The sequence below is a fragment of the Rattus rattus genome, chromosome 3 (genome assembly GCF_011064425.1).
Source record: "Rattus rattus isolate New Zealand chromosome 3, Rrattus_CSIRO_v1, whole genome shotgun sequence".
NCBI classification, from domain to species: domain Eukaryota; kingdom Metazoa; phylum Chordata; class Mammalia; order Rodentia; family Muridae; genus Rattus; species Rattus rattus.
The window spans coordinates 27,598,873-27,618,730 of NC_046156.1; the positions used below are offsets into that span (position 1 = coordinate 27,598,873).

At 45.8% G+C, this 19,858-nt stretch overlaps 1 protein-coding gene across 1 annotated transcript in view; it reads left to right on the plus strand.

The window, feature by feature from the left end:
- The first annotated feature begins 494 nt into the window (after window positions 1–494).
- Window positions 495–19,858, plus strand: part of Hadh (hydroxyacyl-CoA dehydrogenase) — a 42,337-nt gene continuing 22,973 nt past the window's right edge. Inside the window, exon 1 of the mRNA XM_032897309.1 lies at window positions 495–956. Coding sequence (XP_032753200.1) covers window positions 825–956 — 132 coding nt within the window. The 5' untranslated portion in view covers window positions 495–824. The remainder of the gene's footprint in view (window positions 957–19,858) is intronic.

Consider the following 19,858-nt stretch of genomic DNA (forward strand, 5'->3'; position numbering starts at 1 on the left):
TGAAGGACAAGGTTCACTGCTGAAAGGGTTGCATAAACTTTTTATAGCTACAGAACGATGACGGTCATAAACCCATCTGTTTACCTCGAACATTGCTGAAGACCCTGGGTAGACAGGTTATGGAGAAACAAGTGATTCTTTTCCTTCAGTTTTATGCCTTTTTTTCCCCTAAGTGTTTTAGTTTGGGAATGGTGGGGGCAAGTGGCCTGCTGAGAAACTCGTTGCTTAATTTTTATTTAACTTAAGTTCGATACAGAGGTGGGTAACTAGAAACAGCCCAAGGGAACTTTGACTCTCCAGCGCCAACATTCAGACAGGAAGTTAGTTCTATTCTGCAGATTGTGAGACACAGATGAGGCTTTTGCAGGGAGCTTCGTTGCACACAGGATTAACTATCAGTTCTTCCGGTGAGGGGAGGGGCAGATGCTTTCCTCTGGATGCTGAGTTTGGGGGAGACGAACATTTAGAAGTAAAACCAACAGCAATTTCGTATCACTAGCGACAGCAGTGATTGTTGGCTGATGGCCAGGAGTTCCTTTCCTGTGTTCTCTGTCCCGGGTTACAGTCCTCACCCTAAACACACTGCTCACGGTCACATCGGATTGTGAAGCCAACTGCAGGTGGCCTCATGGTGGGTCTCTGCTTTGCCAGAGTCCATGCTAGCCTGAGTCCTGGCACCGCCCTCCGGGGTGGACCTGCAGCTTGTCAAACTGGAGGGTGGGGCGTGCTCGAGGCCCCGCCCCTAACGTCACCGACCCCGCCCACGAAGCTCTGGGACCTCTCGCGCTGTCCCTGCTGCTGGTTCTCGGCTGCTCCACTGAGCTATGGCGTTCGTGACCAGGCAGTTCGTGCGCTCCATGTCCTCCTCTTCCTCTGCGTCGGCGGCCGCCAAGAAGATCCTGATCAAGCATGTGACGGTCATCGGCGGCGGGCTGATGGGCGCCGGCATCGCGCAGGTGAGCGGGCCTTGAGCCCCGGGTGTGGTGGAGTAGAAGTTCAGAGCTGTCCGAGAAGGTGCAGCATTCTTCACTTTTCCAGAACTGCAGCCTTTGGCCCGATCCTTATGTGCACGCTTTTGAACAAGCGGGGAAGGCTCGGTGGAGAACACTGGTGCACGCGTGCACACTGGAGCTGAACTGTGCACAGTTCTGCGTGCAGAGTTGCAGAATGTGTTTGCTCACCGCCTGAAACTGACAGGAATCCGCTCGCCAAGAGCTGGGCTGCGATATCTTTTAGTTTGCCTTATAAGTTTTTTCTTTGTTTTTTCTTTCCTTTTTTTTCCTTACAGTTCTTCGGTTGCTATCTGGGCAGTTTTCACTCCGAGCGTCCTGCCTCTCCCACAAATTTACTTCCTTGGCCTTCACTTTTGTAACAATTTGGCAAGTCACCTAGTGGGAGTTTGTGGAGTTGCTGGGACTCTGCCCAGGCCTGGGCCAGGCAACTTTGACCTTTGACCTAGTGCCCCTGTGCAGAAATCTGCGTGCCCAGCTCTGAACCTCCAGAGAGTGGGCGACAGAGATAAGCATGGTTTATGCCCTGAGAAGTCTCTAATCTCTAGTCGGCTTCTGTGGGACTTTGCCTGGTGCCAGCTGAGGCACAGTTCAAAATCAACTGTGCGGTTTGGAGACTGGAATGAGTGTAGCACCGTTTTCTTTTAATAGTTACCTTCCTACACACATTAGAGAACTGTTTTTTGTTTGTTTGTTTGTTTTATGTCCTTGCTGTTATATTCTTAACTTTTCAAGGCCTTTGCAACTTGAGCTTTATGTCAGTGGAGGACTTACCTAATTTTAATTGGGGAGGGTTTTCAAAAGTCAGTGTCTTTTCCCAACCAAATGCATACATTCATGCTTGCTATAAACATATTAACCAGTTACCTTGATTGCACTTTCTTCCAAAATTCATTAAATAAAAGAAAACAAAAACCATACACGGCTAAAGTGGAGAAAATATAGCTAGTCTGCTGTATCCCTCAGCATCACAAAAACTTCCCAAGGCTGGGAGGATGAGATTGGTTATCCAGGCCCAATAAAACAATGTATCCCTTAAACAACGTTCAGCAACATCTTAGTAACAAAATAATAGGGTTTTGTGCCTTCAGTAACAATGTAGGTAAGGCTCCAGAAACTGTGGAGCACGAAACTAATTAGAAAGCAATTAGAAAGCATCTCTCAGCTTTTGTACAAATGCAGGATGCTGTGTTCTGTGCATGCTGGGTCCAACCAAAGAAAGTGTGTTGAAGTGTCTGACGACTCACACAGGAAGTACTTAAAATTAACTGGGTAAGGTGCTAGAACTTTGACCTGAGAAGAGAAGGAGGGAAGAGATTGACAAGGATGGGGATCAGGAGACTTGTGGATGAAATACTCGAGCAGCTGGATCAGGGAGTTCATGTGGGAAAGTAAGGGGGAAGAGGAAAAACTATTTGCCCCCAGCAGAACTTTCTGAATAAAAGTGTAACAAAGACCCACAGTCTAAATAGTGGGCAGCCATAAGGAACAGCCATTCCTCCGGGTCACTTTAGGTGACCACTCTGACCCTGCAGGGGAAACTGCTTTCCTGAATTAATGGCTCTATTATGTTTCCAGTAGTTTAGTTGGCCTTTCTTATACTTGGCCTTGCTGCAGCAAACAGTTCTAGATAATGCTGTCCTCTCTCTCTCTCTCTCTCTCTCTCTCTCTCTCTCTCTCTCTCTCTCTCTCTCTGTCTTTCTCTCCTTCCTTCCTTCCTTTCTTTTTTTAAATTGGAACTCAGTTATAGTTATAGACATGTGTGATCTGCCATGTGGGTGCTGGGAATTGAACCTAGGTCCTCTGGAAGAGGAGCCAATGCTCTTAACTTCTGAGTCATCTCCCCAACCCATTATGCCATCTCCTTTTTGAGAGAAAAAAAATCCATAATGGACAGTTTTTGGTGCAGGGTAGTAAACCTCTTTTGCCTTTGGTACCAGGGATGAATGATTAATTAATGTGTTGAGCACAGGGAGCTGGGCCATCTGCACGGTGGTGAAAACGTAAGGCAGTTGCTTTATCGCTGCCCAGTTTCTCCCGAGTAGAGGTTTTGCAGGAATATGCAAAAGGAATGGGTGAATCAATTGGCACACACATAGCATACAGCCCCCAAGAAGCCAGAACTGCCATTGTGGTCATTGATACCACTGTTGTCATTGTCATCTGTCCTGTTGTTCTTTTGGCCTCTTGCCCCTTTTGTTCCTATGCTCAATGTGGAGAGGCAGGAGCCTTGGGTTTAGGTGGAGAACATTGATCCAAGTTTCCTGTTCCATCTTGCTTAATCCTGACACAGATACGGGCTGACCACGCAGTTTGCTCAGGGGCTGCTGAGAAGGTCAGCACCTTTTATTTAATTATTCCGCCGAGTGAAGCCGTGAAAGTACAAACACGAATTAGCACCTGGGTTATCGTCCTGTATCACGTTGGGCTGCCATTTCTTCTGAAGTCTCTGTGAAATGGTCTAAGTCCATGGAGGTTCTGTTCACAGTTTTAACTAATTGACATGCTCCATTTTGTGCTGAATGGGATGGAAAAGAAAAGTGCAAATACATTTTGTGCGCATCCAATGCATTTATCAAATAGTTAAGTAATTTTAGACAAAGGAGGTCCAGGCTTAGTTACATTTAGCCGGAGCGTAGACCATTAGTGATCGTGTACCTTCTAAGTGTGTCTACACTGCCTACCATTTTTTGTTTGTTTTAAATTAAAAAAAAAAAAAACCTCTTAGACTGCAGGTTAATGTTTAAGTACTTTGACTGGTTTCGTGTGTTTGCCCATTACATACTTCTGACTTGGCTCTGACTGCTGATTTATCTTGAGGCAAAGTGGCTGGTATCATTAAATGAACTTTGAGTGAAGACAGATTGCTTCTCGATTTGTAGAGAAGGAAAAAGGAAGCTGCAAGCTGTGTGCTTCTCAGGTTGACAGGAGAGTTCTTCCTAAGCATTACTTAGCCCATTGTTTTCATATGAAGAGTCCAGAAAGCTCACACACTTCACTACACGACACCAGGCCAACTGGGAATGGTGTTTGACAGACTTTCTGACACAATGTAGTCAATAGTTGATACTTTGGGGGTGTGGGAAAGTTTGAACTTGTGAAGATTAGGAGTAAGTTCCTCTGACCAAAGCTCCTGAACTTGTATGGTTTATGTGCCTGTGTGTATGTGTGTTTGAACGTGTGTGTTCTTTTCAAAATGCAAACGATGAGCAGGCTAGGTAGTAGCTCAGTGGTGACGTTGTGACACTGTGGTCCCAGCACTCTTACATGGAGATGGGAGGTCAAGACGGGAGAGTTACCTAGAAGCTTGAGGACCAGCAAGCCTGGAATATCTATTATGGCAGAAGCCACAAGAGACCCTGCCTCATGGTAGGAGAGAACCAACTCCCAAACTCCTTTGATCTTCTCATGCACATGTGTACACACACACACACACACACACACACACACACACACACACACACACACACACACACACACACACATGCACACACACCAACAGCGTTTATTTCCTTAGAGCTCTTTAAACTATTGCAATGGCTTCCTCGGGGGAAGCATACGAAGTTACAGGTGAACATTTGCCAGTCTTTGGTTCTTGTGCAATGCTGGGTGACTGGATAGATGCTCAGAGAGCCTGGAGAGCTTCTCTCTAGCCGCCGAGTTCGATCCCAGCTCCTCTCACCGTCCTCACCTCTGAGCTTCCTAATCATCAGAGCTCTGTGAACTTGTTAGCCTTCTTAACTTTTGTTGTTGCAGTGAGTTAAAGTTTTCTTGAAAAATAAATACAGAAACTTAGAAGTTTTAGTACCACAGGAGACCGGCATAGTCCCTGAACTATCAGTGATCCTTTTGTGTGTTCCTTATGAAGGCCATGGTTTTATTCTCAACAATTCTGTCCTTTCTTTTCTCTTTCGTTCCCTCCCTCCCTTCCTCCCTTCCTCCTCCTTCCCTCCTCCCTTCCTCCCTCCCTCCTCCCTCCTCCTCCCTCCCTCCTCCCTCCCCCTTCCTCCCTCCCTCCTTCCTTCCTTCCTTCCTGGTTCCCCTAGGTACCTCTAGCTTACATAGAACTCACCATATAGACCAGGCTGGCCTTGGAGCAACAGAAATCCCCTTCCCTCTGCCACTAAGAGCTGGGGTTGAAGGCATACACTGGCATGCCCAGTGCACCAGTAGGCTTTTCTGCTTAAGGGCATACTACAGACCTGTCATGAAGTCCTCCCTGCTTTCCTGGGTTCCTTGGTTCTTTATTAGGTCACTCTCTGTATAGATCAAAGCACGGCCCCGTGGCATGGCCACCTTCCGACCTGGAGTATATTTGGAAGTTCTGCCATTCCTAAAGGCTGTAAGGGGTTAGGTTGTCAGGTTGTTTTTTTCTTCGTGGTGATGATATCCTACCTTACCCGTCACTTGTCCCTTGCTTTGGTTTCTAATTTTCTCCTAATCATTTTCAGTCTTCCCTTCCGCTCTGCCTCAGGCACGTATACCTGCCTCACTGCCAGCTCTACCAGGACTTGGAGCTCATACCGCTGGTGTCTGGTGAGTTGTGGAGCAAGCACCAAGGTCCATGCAGGAGTGTTTTATATTTTACATTATGTATTTTATTATTTAGTATACACACACACACACACACACACACACACACACACACACACACACACACCTCGTAACAAACCCATGGATATCAGAGGACAGTGCCTGCCTTTGAGTGTTTGTGCTAAGATTGGCATGCAGTCAGAAGTCAGTGAGGATAATCATGACATTGGGAGTTTGTGGAAAGACTGTGACGTTGATGAAGTACAGAGTACAGCCTTGCTGGTGTACGGTCCCAAGAGACATTGACTGGAGATGGGCTGGGTGTGGAGAGACCAGGTATTGGGCCAGTTGATGCTAGTTTCTTGAATTTACCATGTAAGTTACTCTTCAGAGAAGCTGATGCAAACATTGTGGCGCATTTACCAAGATACACAAGTCCAGCGAGCTTCTGCTTGGTACAGTTGCCCTGTGGCTGGAGTACTAGGCACTCTGACAAGTGTGCTATTCACTGGACCTATTTTTACAGCTCTGAAGCACCCTTGTCTAAAAATATTTCCCCTTTGGCTGAGCCTGCCTTCCACCAGCCCCAGGAAAGTCATGGAGCTGAGGACGTGTGTGTGTGTGTGTGTGTGTGTGTGTGTGTGTGTGTGTGTGTGTGTTCCAGATTGTTTGCCGTCAGTGTCTTACAGTGAGTGTGCAGGCCACTGGAATATAAAACAAGCATTCTCAATGACGTAAATAACCGTCACTTAAGCTAAAAACCAAGAAAAGTTCTGTGTATTACAACGTTGAACAAATAATGAGGGGAAAACCAAACCAAACCAAAATGGCCTCTGACTCCTTTGTTCCACTCTAGATTTCCAGCTCTGTCCTTTCCAGACAGTGAGGTGGTCCAGGCAGTGCTGTTTTGGAACTCAGGAAGCCCGAGTGCTATTACTTGTTGGCACCCAGATATTAAAATTCTTTTTTTTAAAGCAGCTTTCTTACATTGTGTGTGTGTGTGTGTGTGTGTGTGTGTGTGTGTGTGTGTGTGTGTGTGTGTGTGTGTGTGTGTATGTATGGTGTGCGTGTGTTTGTGCATGTGTGTGTGTGTGTGTGTGTGTGGTGTGTGAGTGAAACACCTTGAAAGTATACTTTGTTTTTTTTCCCTCTCTATGTGTGTGTGTGTGTGTGTATGTGTGTACGTGTGTGGTGTGTGTGTATGTCTGTGTGTGTGTATGTATGGTGTGCGTGTGTTTGTGCATGTGTGTGTGTGTTTGTGCGTGTGCGTGTGTGTGTGTGTGTGTACATGGTGTGTATGTGTATGTGTGGTGTGCGTGTGTTTGTGCGTGTGTGTGTACATGGTGTGTATGTATGTGTGGTGTGCCTGTGTATGTGTGTCTATGTGTGGTGTGTATGTGTGTATATGTGTGGTGTATATGTGTGTGTGTGGTGGTGTGCGTGTGTGTGCATGTACATGTACATACATACATGTGCACTTGCCAGGGATGCATATTGAGGTCATAAAAATTACCCATGGGGGTTGGGGATTTGGCTCAGTGGTAGAGCGCTTGCCTAGCAAGCACAAGGCCCTGGGTTCGGTCCCCAGCTCCGAAAAAAAAAGAAAAGAAAAAAAAAAATACCCATGGGAGTCAGTTCTCTTGTTTTATCACATGGGTCACTGGGATTTGAACTCAGACAATCAGGTTTGGCAACAAGCTCCCCTACCTGCTGAGCCATCACCATGTCTGCCGCCTGAAATGTTTTCTAAGTTTCACTCTTTATTAATGTAACTATTCTTGAACTATCAGGACAAGCCTTAAGCTGCCTTTACAGGAAGATCTGGTGGCTTTATCTGGTTTTAATCCCATAAGCGTATACCCCAAAATGAAAATGCTAATTACACAGTAGCACTGTTCTTAAGTTCTTGAAGGATTTCAGTGTTTCCCCATAAAGTTATTATTTTGCATTCCGTCAACAACACATAAAAGTCCCTTTCCCCTTCCTTGCACTTTTGTCAGGTGTGATAGCTATTATTCTAACTTTCATTTATAGCTTGATAACTTCACGCGTGAACACAATATATTTGGCCCTCTCTCCCTCCGCCCCCTCTCCCACTTTCATAGCCTCTTCTCTTGAATAGCATACTAAACCCATTCAGAGATGTTTGTGTACACGCGGGTGTGAGTCCAAACAGCAAGAGCGTGGGCAACCTACCAGGGACCACAGTCCTGAAGAAAAAAATGCCTTCCCTTTCCCAGTAGCTAGCACTTGCCAGTAGCCCCTCAGCCAGGGGTGTGGAGTCTCATTAGTTCACTACCCAATCATGCAGGAATATGTTCTGACTTGATCCCGTGCAGGTAACGGTAGCTCATGGATAGGAGCTCACGAATGCAATGGCCTCCCTCATGTCCAGAGGAGAGCGTTTCTCCTCACCCTCCAACTTACACATGCTTCCTTTCTCCCTCTTCTGCCATGTTCCCCAAGCTGTGTGTGTGTGTGTGTGTGTGTGTGTGTGTGTGTGTGTGTAGGGGTCAGTACAGATGTTCTGTTTAGGGCTGTTCACTTACTCTTAGCCCCTTGACCAGGGCTGTTCACTTACTCTTAGCCCCTTGACCAGTCATCGGTCTGCATTAACTGAGGGAGAAGTTTCTCTCACTAGAGTTGGCAGTAACATTACTAATCTAGGGGCATAAACATCACCTTTAGAGGGCTGTTGACAGCGTGTCCATTTAGCAGAGTAGGCTCTCCCTGAGGGCCTGTGACCCGCTGTGGGCTTCTGACTAAGTTTACAGTACCACGCACGAATTCCCTCTTGTAGGGCTGGTCTCAAATCAAATCAGAAAGCAGTTGTTTATTCCCACCGTAGCCATTCCACAGTTGTGCCAGGGGACTCATCTTGCCAGGTGGGTTTTTAGTGTGGCAGATCTACCTCCGGGGAAGCCCATGGGTGACTTTTCTTCCCTGGGAGGGAGGCTGCACAGCACTTTCTGTTCCTGGGAAAACTGACCAACAGGGAGGAAGGTTTCAGGCCAGTCTCAGCTTGATCTCGCTCTCTCTGTCCTACAACCGAAGTATGGTTTGTCTTCAGCAATAGTGCCTTAGTTATGACGGGCAACCAAGAGCAAGGACAGCATCTGCAATGTTTGGGGAGCCTCTATGGCTTCTCTGACCGTAACTGGTAAGGGGATATCCCACGGCTGGCACTGGGTTTCATTTACTAACCCATGTCTTCTCGGAAGAGTGTTGTCCACCATGTAGGGCACCTCTGTTCATAATTCTTTAAACCATTAATTTTTAATTAGGTTACAGAGTAGTGGGTTTCTGTAAGGCTTTTTCCTACGTCTTTCATTTTGGTCAACCCTCTTTCCCACCCTCCTCTCTCCATTCTCCTGCTTCCTATCTCATAAGGCCCCACCCCCAATACTCCCCCTACCCCCTCTACCTTCATACCACATGGACTCTGTCCCCTCCCTTCCTTAAGGCCTCTTTCCCTCCTTTCTTTCATGAGCCCCTTCTGGGTTCCTGTGCTCTGTGGACACTACATTAGACACACAAGTTTAAATCTTTGAATCTGCAGTGGGCTTAGCAACAGATACTCCAGTGGATGTGACGGGTTAGGGATTTCACAGTGCTCTCAGATGGACTTTGCCATCCACAGGTCTCCTAGTGGACTCAGCTGCCCCTTCTCTGACCTTTGCTTTGTTTATCGGTCAATTGTATGTTTTTCTACAGAGACGGGGTTCATGGCTTGACACAGTTTGAGAGGTACCACTGTCAGCCCCCGTGTCCGGTGATCTGTAACCACTTACCCTGAACAGAAAAGGTTTGCTGACCTCTAACCTTACCATAGTGGAGAAACTAAACCGTCTGGGTCCTCTGTGTGATGGAAGGAATCGCTGGGTCTGTATTGCTGGCAGACAGGAACACACAGCAGGCTTCCTTTGATAAAGGGGCCGTGACACATTGACCGGCTAGACTAGCTAAACACAGCCCACTTGGAAATCACAGGCGTGACCGTCAAAGGACACAAAGAACAAGAGTTTCTCTTTAGGCAACACTCAGTGTTTGCCCTGCTGTTTCTCCCTCGCCAGCATCCCGGACAGCAGTGGTGAAAAACCATCCTCCGCTCACCAAAATAGTCTCTGCTCTCAACCGGTTTCTCTTTTCTTACTGTTCTCTGCAAGCTAATGCTGTGATGTCTCACAGCTCTAAAGCACACGGGAAGTTTCCCAAGGTTGCGGTAAAAGTTTCTAATAGCAAAAGGCAGTTACGGTTTCTTAGACACTCATTTCTAAAATAGTTTACAAATCGAGGCTACTGAAAAGATCTGTCACCCCGGTGTCACCGTCATTAGGAAGTACTTCTCCTGTGCTGGGTGGCAGGTAAGATGCATTGTTGCCCAAGAGAAACCCCATTGTCTGCTGAGGAAGAGATACGGGTGGGACTGACTAATCTTGTAAGAAAGCCGCAGACTGACTGCTCACTCTGTCCAGAACGGGCTGGCACAGACGGGAGCTTTAATAGCTTAGTATTGCGTTGTGTTCTTTTTAAATTGTGTTTCTTGCGGCTAGAGGGATGGAGCCATGGCGGAGATCACTTGCTGGTCTTTCAGGGGACTCAGGTTTGGTTCCCAGCACCCACATCCTGTGGCTCATAACCAACTATAACTCTAGCTCTCATGCTATCTTCTGGCCCCTGCAGGCTCCTGAATGTATGTGGCATACACACAGACAGGCATGCACACACATATGCATAAATAAAAAAATTAAAAAATAATTGTTTGCTTTTCTTTTTGATAGAGAGTGGAGCAGGGTTCTGAGGTTGAGTCCAAGACCTTCCAATATGCTCTGCAACTGAGCTTCTTCCCCAGGCTGAGGAAACTTTTATTTTTATTGATTTTTCTAGCAGAGTTTCAGTTTATGAAGACATTGTAAACATAGATTTTAAGGGCAGAGGTTAATAGAGGCGTCAAGGAAGAATGCAGGCTGCATGGAAAGCAGGGGTATTCAGTTCTTAAAGAAGACTCTCCAGGAAAAGAAACTTTTAGATGCTTAAACGGTAATATAGTATATAGAATATACTCTATTAGTAAAAAAAGGGACATTAAAGTGTATGTGTGTGTATGTCTGTGTGTCTGTGTGTATGTCTGTGTGTGTATGTGTGTATGTATATGTCTGTGTGTATGTGTGTGTATGTCTGTGTGTCTGTGTGTGTATTGTCTGTGTGTGTGTGTGTGTGTGTGTGTGTGTGTGTGTGTGTCTGTTTGTGTGTGTGTGTCTGTGTGTGTGTCTGTGTGTGTGTGTGTGTATGTGTGTGTGTGTGTCTGTGTGTGTGTGTGTGTGTGTGTGTGTGCGTGTGTGTGTGTGTGTGTGTGTGTGTGTGTGTGTGTGTGTGTGCGTGTGTGTGTGTGTGGGTGTGTGTGTGTGTGTGTGTGTGTGTGTGTGTGTCTGTGTGTGTGTGTGTATGTATGTCTGTGTGTGTCTGTGTGTGTGTGTGTATGTGTGTGTCTGTGTGTGTGTGTATGTGTGTGTATGTGTGTGTATGTCTGTGTGTCTGTGTGTGTCTGTGTGTGTATGTGTGTGTATGTCTGTGTGTGTGTGTAGGTCTGTGTGTGTCTGTGTGTGATATGTGTGTGTCTGTGTGTGTGTGTTTGTGTTTGTGTGTATGTGTGTGTGTATGTCTATCTGTGTGTGTGTGTGTGTGTGTGTAGACAGATGGTACATATTGCTCTCTCTATATATGGAATTTACAGTTACTGGACATTACAATTACTGTAATTTCCCCACCTGTGGATAGGGGCTGTTCGTAGTGACAGCAACTTCAGAACTTGAAGCAGGCGATACAATGACCCTCAGACAATCCCCACAACATCACCTTGAGTTATAGTTGAAAATCAATGTTGACAAACTTCCCAGTGTTTAATTTATCACTTATCTCCCACACCTGAAATTTCGCCTGACTTTGCCTGTTTATTGACCAAACCTTGAAAGTTTTCATGGGAAAAAAAATCAAAACAAAAGAAAACAAAAAAAGGCCCACCATCAGTTCCTTGCCATTTCACGTACAGATTCTGGGTTGGAGGTGCCATTGTGTGACTGGGGGGCCAGTGAGAGCCCCTGATCATTGGCTCAGAGCTCTGCCCTCGCCTTCCCCCTACGGTGATCCCCACGATAATCTGCAGCTTCTATGCATCAGAAGAACCAGGAAGTGACTATTTCCTCATTAAAGGAGAGGCAGCCTCCAGGCTTGGGAAAGATGAGCTGCCATTCCCCCAGCAGCAGTGATGAAACAGAACACGTTGGGATTTTTTCTTTTAACAAAAACTCAATTGTTCCATTTTACCAATGAAGACACGGGGAACCAGATGCTGGGTTGAAAGCCTCCTAGCTCAGAGAATCAGAGAAAGCACCCAGCTGACCTTCCTCCTCAGCCGACATCCCAGTAGGAATGCCCCTCTCTCCCACCATCTCAAAAAACCTTCAAACTGAACGTCCCACCCTTCTACGTCTGGTGTGTCTCTCTATTCGTCCTCCTGACTCCCTCTTACTCTCTATGATTCTTAATAATCCTATCCTCACTTCCTGTCAACTGGTTGCTTGCCTCTTGACTTTATTTAACCCTCTTTACAATATTCAAGCAGAAAACTCTTGGGTTAGAGGTGTGTGCTAAGGCTGAGCCAATCATAACTAAAAACAGGGTTGTTTTTTTTTCAGTAACACAATCTCGGGGTTCATGGTGTGGTCGAATTTCCTACAACATCTGGTAGAGGCCATGTGGATGTGGATTTGTGGAATCGGGGGAAAGGAGTCGGGCTGTGTGTCTGGGAAAGAATATGGGTTCAGGTTACTTGCATAGCTGCCTAAGGTAAAAGAGCAACTCAGTTTCTGTCATGAAGAGATTTTAAATATTAAAGCAGGGCTGGAGAGATGGCTCAGTGGTTAAGAGCACTGACTGCTCTTCCAGAGGTCCTGAGTTCAATTCCCAGCAACCACGTGGTGGCTCACAACCATCTGTAATGAGATCTGCTGCCTTCTTCTGGCCTACAGACATACATGCATATATAATAAATCTTTAAAAAAAATATTAAAGCAGACAGATTAAAACCCATCTTTGAAGTAACATACTTTGGGGTAAAGTAGTACAAAATAAGCAATGACAATCTTGCTGTAAGGTTTTAAAACAAAAGATAATCATTTGGTGAGAGACTCTACGGAGGGGTTAGCATTTGAACCAGCCTCATAGTAACAGATGAAACTGTTGAACAAAAATTAAAGATCCTGGGCTGGAGAGGAAGAAATGTGTAAAGTATCTTTTGTTTGCCTGAAATAAATGTCCCGGAGGCTCACTGCCTCTGTCTGCTAACCCAGGCCTGGTCCTGGAAGCTTGTAGCCTCTATTCAATCTAATCTACGCCTAGAATGTTTTCAGCCTCTGAGATTTACTGCTGAATAAGGTCACTCTTTTTAGTTCTTTCTGAACTCTGGCTGGCTGGTTCAACTCACCTGTTCTGTCTCAAAACTCCTCCCCAAGCTGATTGTTCAACTGGCTTCTTTCTGCTTCTCCCTGAATTGCCCTGCTTGGCCTCAAACTGACTCTAGAAATCTGTTCTAGTCCTTTGGCTCCTTCTCCTTTCTCTGGCTTGTTCTGTCTTCCCCTGTATCTAGCTCTTTCTCTCTCTTTAACTGCCCTGGTTAAGATGCCTCCTTTCCCCTCTTCTCTCCCTCTCTGCACTGCCCCTCAAGTAGCTTCCCTCTCCTCTCCATTCAAGAGTTGGGCTTATCCTATTCTACCAGATCTTTCTCTGATTGGTCACTTTGTCTGTCACTTCATTAACAACACTTTCAAACGTGGATGCTCCCTTCTACAAACTGCCTTCACTGTGTACTAAGGTGTGTACTAAGGGTGTGTCTGTGTTCTGGCAGAGGGATTAAAGGTGTGTGTGAAGGCCAGACACACTACAATCAGGATTTTCGAGCAAAAAAGACAATCTCGGGGTTCACACTGTGAACACATATCTTACGTGCTTGCTGTTCCAGTGTTATGACCAACGCTTGGATCTCCAAATTCATCTAAAATCCAGCTGGATGTGACAATTCCCCCATAATTCCAGCAATCCTACCAGCAAGCTGGCTAGGCAGATCAAGCACGGCTCTCTGGGTTCAGCAAGAGGCCCAGATTTAGTATATAAGGATAAGGTGGAGAAGAATTCGACACATGCATGCGTGCACACAGACATGCACTTAGAAATGCACATACACCACATGCATGTATACTTTTTAAAATGAGTGGGGAAATTAGAGATGGGATTAAGGAAAAGATGCTGTCAGAAAACTCTGCTTTGCAGAACAGTGATATCAATGATGTCATAGAGAGCTGTCTTTAGGGCTGAGATGGTGACTTAGCTTAGAATAGAATATGGTGATTTCAGGTACAGTTGGAATTCTAGGAATAATTGACATTTAGGAAGGAAGAGATATGGAGCCAGGAGAATATTGAAGTTAGAGACTTGAAGAAAACCTTTGTTTAAAGGTGAGTCAGTTCACAGCATCAAAAGGAGACACAGAAATTTGCACCTCCGAGTGGAAACTATTTCATTCTATACATATGTTGATAGTGGTAGATATCAGTCAATGTCACTTCTGGAAGGTTCCTTTGTCCTAGGACAAAGTAAGAAGATATGATAAAACAAAAGTACTTCCTCCCAGGGGTTGGGGATTTGGCTCAGTGGCAGAGCGCTTGCCCTAAAGCGCAAGGCCCTGGGTTCGATCCCCAGCTCGAAAAAAAAAAAAAAAACTAGAAAAAAAAAAAAAGTACTTCCTCCCAAGGACACAGTCTTGCCAGCCCCTGGTGCATTTGAGTCTTGCAAAACGTAATAGCCTGCAGGTTGCCAAGAGCCTTACTGATAATATAAATTAACAAAGATATGGTGCGTTATATGTATTATACACAGTGAAAACGCAGGACCCCAAGAAATCCCTTAATACTGTAACAGCGAACTGGAACGGTTCACACGGTCAGATGGCTCAGTGATCGATCCCACCATGAGAACCCACCTGCGAGCTGTGCAGTGTGCACTTGGGTAATGGTCTGAAGTTATGATTTGATACTTCATCTTTATTTACATCTCTCTCCACTGTAAATGGAACCATTTGTGCTCAGAGCTTATAAGTGTAAGTTTTGATACGTTTTAACTTTCTGGTGTTGTACCGACCCTAGGGAGTGTATTTCTGTATTGCTTAATTAAATTTGTTCTTCAACAATTTTATACATGTGTATAATGCAGCTGGTTTCTCTTACCTCCCCTACTCCCTCCTGTCTCCCACCCATTTCAAGCCCCTCCCCACCCATTCCCTTTCCCACGTTCTTGTCTTTTTGCTTTCTTTTGTGACCCACTAAGTTTAACCAGGGCCATCTGAGTGACCAGGGACGTGGAATTATGCCGTGGATTCTGATGCACTCACCAGTGAATTCACATTGAAGATAAGAAATGACTCCTTAGCCTCCACAGTCCGTCTGTAGCCAATAATTCAGCACAGATGGGGTGAGGCCCCAGGAGCCCCTACCTAATAATCCATGACCTGCTATTGACTAAGTCTTGTGCAAGCAAATGTTGTAAGTTCATGATTGCAATGGGAGTGACTGCCTAGAAGATGCCATTCCTGAAGAGTCTCTTTCTATTTATCCCAGATAGAAGGCAGTGATAGACCAAAGCAATGATTACCACAAGTTCAGCTTAGGCAGTTAATAAGCTTAACGAGTTCTTCTCACAGGAGCATGCATTGCGCTTCTCTCCCTCTCTCGAACCACAAACACGGCGCCCATGGCCTGAGGTGATCCTAAACATAGCATTATCTTTGTTGCTGCTTTGTAACTGTAATGTTGCTACTGCTACGGATTGTAATGTAAATATGTGACAAGCAGATGGTCTCAGGCCTGTGAAAGGGTCTTTCCACCTCCAAAGGGGTTGTGACCCATGGGTTGAGAACCCTGGTATCAAGATTCCCCATGCTTGCTGTTTGCTTTCTCTGTTTCATGTTTGAGTTCAAGATGTGAGCTCGAAGCTTGCTGCTACTCCTGCCATGCCTGTCACTTGCCACCATTCTTCTCCACTATCATGGACTCTAACCCTTGGAACCATAAGCCCAAATAAACTCTTTCCTCCCTAACTTGCCCTGGTTGTGATGTTTTATAGACATCTGGTTATTACTGGTGACCATGGATCAGAGCACAGCGTGCGACGCTTGGTCTCGGTTGTCAACCCGATGAGGTCCAGAATGACCTGGGGGGCCTCTGGACATGCCTGTGGGGAGGACCCACCACGAAGTGGGAGGCACCATTCCCTAGGCTCAGTTTGTGGACTGTGTAGAAAGGAGAAATTGAGCCAATCACTTCCGTTTGTTGCTTTCTGCCTCCTGACTAGAACACAATGTGAGCAGCTGCTTCAGCGTCCTACTGTGGCCTCTCCAGAATAAACACCTCCTGCCTTATGTTGCTTTTATCAGGTCCTCTGCAAGAGCAATAGCGTTCTTTCTTTTTTAAAGGATTTATTCATTTATTTATTATATATGAGTACACTGTAGCTGTCTTCAGACACACCAGAAGAGGGCATCGGATCCCATTACAGATGGTTGAGAGCTACCATCTGGTTGCTGGGATTTGAACTCAGGACCTCTGGAGGAGCAGTCAGTGCTCTTAACCACTGAGCCGTCTCTCCAGCCTCAGCAATGGTGTTCTTAACCACTGAGCAACCTTTCCAGCCCTAGGAAGATGCTCTTATGTGGAAGCTATTCTTTGGGTGATGGGCCTCTGTGGACTTTGGTTTTCTTTTGTTGTGGAGCCTTTCGAAGAATCTATTCTCTGGGAGATTCCGGATATTTCCCCAGCGTTATGGCTTGGTCCTTAGCCAGGGGTGGTGGAGAACAGTTCAGAGAAGATAAGCACTCGAGAATGAGCGTGCTTCGTGCTCAGGTGGCCGGAGGTCAGGAGAAGGAACAGGAACGTAAGGAGTGTGGGGCCAGACTTCTAGGAAAAGAATTAAACTAGTTCTATTTAGGGAAGATGGAACAAGACGTGATGTTTGAACGCTCTGGGCAGAAGGGGGCTTGGTGGGAGCTGCCATTCCTTTAAGGCGTCGTTGTACAGTACCTTTATGGTATAATATCCGGAACATTTTCACGGGCAGCATCAGGAAGGCGTTTCAGTGATACCAGTCTAAGGACAGAACTCTTCTCATCTCTTGTGTTTGAGGAGAGGTGACAACCCAGGAGTGACATGAGTAGGTGGAGGAACACGGCTGGGGCCAACAGGAGCTGGCAGAGTAATACTCTAAGCACAGTGATTGCGCAGTAAAGTCATCCGTAGGAGTTTTTAAATGCATCATCTGGGCACACACCGGACTGGATGCCTCACAATACCCACAGGTGGTGGGTGCCTGCCCCTTGGTGTGGTTTGCAGCCCCGCTGTGGGGTAGATCTTGGGGAGTACTTCTCGTACCTCAGCAAGCATCACACTCACCTGCTAGGCTTAAGGACCCACAATGGCCTGCACCCACACAGAGTGAAAAGGGCTATGTCTTCTGAAGCAGCTTCTCTCACGGGGAACCTGGAGCTCACCAGGCAGGCTAGACTAGCTAACCAGTGGGTCCTAGGGATCCTCTTGTCTCCACCTCCCCAGGCATCGGGCTTTTTATGTGGGTGTTGGGACTCTGAACTCAGGTCCTCTTGCTTTTCTGGTGAGCACATTTATCAATTCCCTAGCCCTGAAAAGTAATTTTGACTATTATCATAATTATGTCTGATTGAAGCCATAGGATTATAGACCAGTTACTTTAATTAACTTAGGTGACGAGTCTTTTTCTGGGCAGATGCAACACACATATCTACTCAGCCCAAATAGAAAACCCACAATAGACCAAAGTACAGATACCATTAAAGTCCAACTATGAGTTTTGGGGGGTTACTTACAGGAGTATGGGTGGAGAGTTACTTACAGGCACAGAGATGACTCAGAGAAAGCTGTGTCACCAAAGCCTTCCCCAGAATGAATGACAGCTCACAAAGCTATGAATCTGGTTCAGAATAGCTAGGGCTACACAGAGAAACCCTGTCTATCAAAACCAAAACCAAAACCAAACCAAACCAACAAAACAAGAAACAAAAAACAAAACAAACAAACAAACAAACAAACAAAAAACTCAAAACAGCCAGGAACTGAGAATGCACTGCACAACCTAGAGGCAGTTCAAGGGGTTGCAGAGTGTCCTTTCCAAGTGCCTCAGTTGGCCTAACCGTCCTCCAGGCAGCTCTCCTTGTTTTTGCTCTCCCAGGCCGTTGCTCTGGCTTGAAAGTCATCTTTGCAGCTCAGCTTCTCTGTGAGCCTTTGCAGCTTGGATCTGTTTCATCTAAAAGAGAACTCTGTGCTTTTATTGTTTATTCTGGCAGGAAGGGGCCTTCTGACTCTGATCAGTTTCAGGGACTTCCTGAAGCTAGTTTGAGTTGTTTACTTTTCTGCTTAAGGAGCTTCCTACAGAATAGAATGTCTTTAATCTGGGAGGGAACTGTTACACAACACTTACAAAGTTTCAGTTTTCTTCATGTATCAAATGAAACAGATAAATTTCGTAAGTACCTTTAAAATGTATGGAAACATCAGTTATTTTGTTATTGAGTTATTTGTTATTGAGTTACTCAGTAGGACCTTTTAGTGATATTATGACCATGCCTACAATAGCAGGGCACATCTGAAACCTAGCAAAAGGTGCTGGATGACATCAGTCAGAAAGGTGGTTTTCTAGAAATATCACCTGTGGTCTCACCCCAAGTGTGATCCATTTCCTCGAGGATTCTTCTTCTGCTTGAATGAGAATATAAATTTAGTTTATATTTTATAAATGCTTCTTTGTAACAGTTGTATACTGAAAGCTGATTGAAAGCAGCCAGTCCACGTGTCATGTGCACCTCTAACCGGATTACTTAAAGACCAGACCTGGAGCCCAGCAGTGTCAGAACTTAAGCCTGGCTTCAGGGCTCAACTGAGTGGTTATGGTCAAGTGGTCCAGTCTCTTTTGTGTGGCTGCTTCTTTAGTATTGCTGTATCTTTTGCAAAATGGTTGTTGCTTATATCACCAGTATGGTTGGATTAGTCAGAAACAGTCTTGGGAAAATGCAGCCTTAATCCTGGCACTAAGCAGGTTCTCAGTTCCTTCTGGTTCTTGTTACATTTTTCTTCTTTCTTTAAAGGGTTTATGTTTTTCCGTTGGTTGAGAGTAGGTATAGAACGTTGCTTACACTGGCTTACATACAGAATACAACAACTACACCGATAATTTCAGAAGCACGTTGGGCTCTCTGGAGTCCTTGGCTGCATAACCGTGCTTAAAGTTGTCTGACTGGGCCAGACTTGTCTACAGTGGGAATCATGCAGCATCTCTGGATTTCGTCTGGACAAGAGACAGAATGCTTGCTCCAGCATCCATCTCTGTGGTAATATATTTAGATTGCTGTACCCATAACAGGAGTGTGAACCCCTGTGTGGAGTGGAGTGGAAACCCCATAACCCCATGGCTGTTCTATGAAGCAGGTAATGTACTGGGCCATGCGTCGTTTGTGGGCTTTGATGCTTACAAAGATGATTAAGACATGACGTTGCCTTCAAGTAGTTGCTGGCCTGTGTCTCTTGGGCACATCTGTTGGAAGTGACTGTATGGAGCCTGAACATTTAGAGGTGATGGTCTTGCTATCAACCACCCCCTGTGTCTTATGGACAAGACGGGAAATCAGCCAGCGGTTTATTTACACAGAGTCACACGGATGGGATCACATATCTTGCATTTCCTGCTCCTGGAACATTGCCTGCAGATTTAACTTCCCTGTGACTAAGCAGCTGTATTTGGCCAGTTGTCTGCACATGGGGACACCTGTAGGTTTGTTTTGCTCTACTTAAAGTATGAGACTAGCAGGGCACCTCATCTGAAACCTAACAAAAGGTGTTCAACGACATCAGTCAGATGTGGTTATAGTAACTGGGACAGTGATTCTCTGGAAACATCACCTGCGGTCTCACCCCCAAGTGAGACCCATTTCCTTAAGGATTGGTTCTTGCTCCCTGAAATGCTGGGCTGTTCTGGGCTTGCTGGTAGACAGGAGGCTCCATTATGACTGGTTTGCTGCTTTTATGAATGGGATTATAAACTCTCCACGTAGGAGGGCTGTCAGCACCACCGCTCTTTGTTGCTGTCCCATTGGCTGTGGCACTAGCTGGTGCCATGACTAAGTCTTCTCAATTCTAAGAGCTGAGAAGACCCAAGGAGTTTCCAGCTGGAGATGAAGAGGGGGA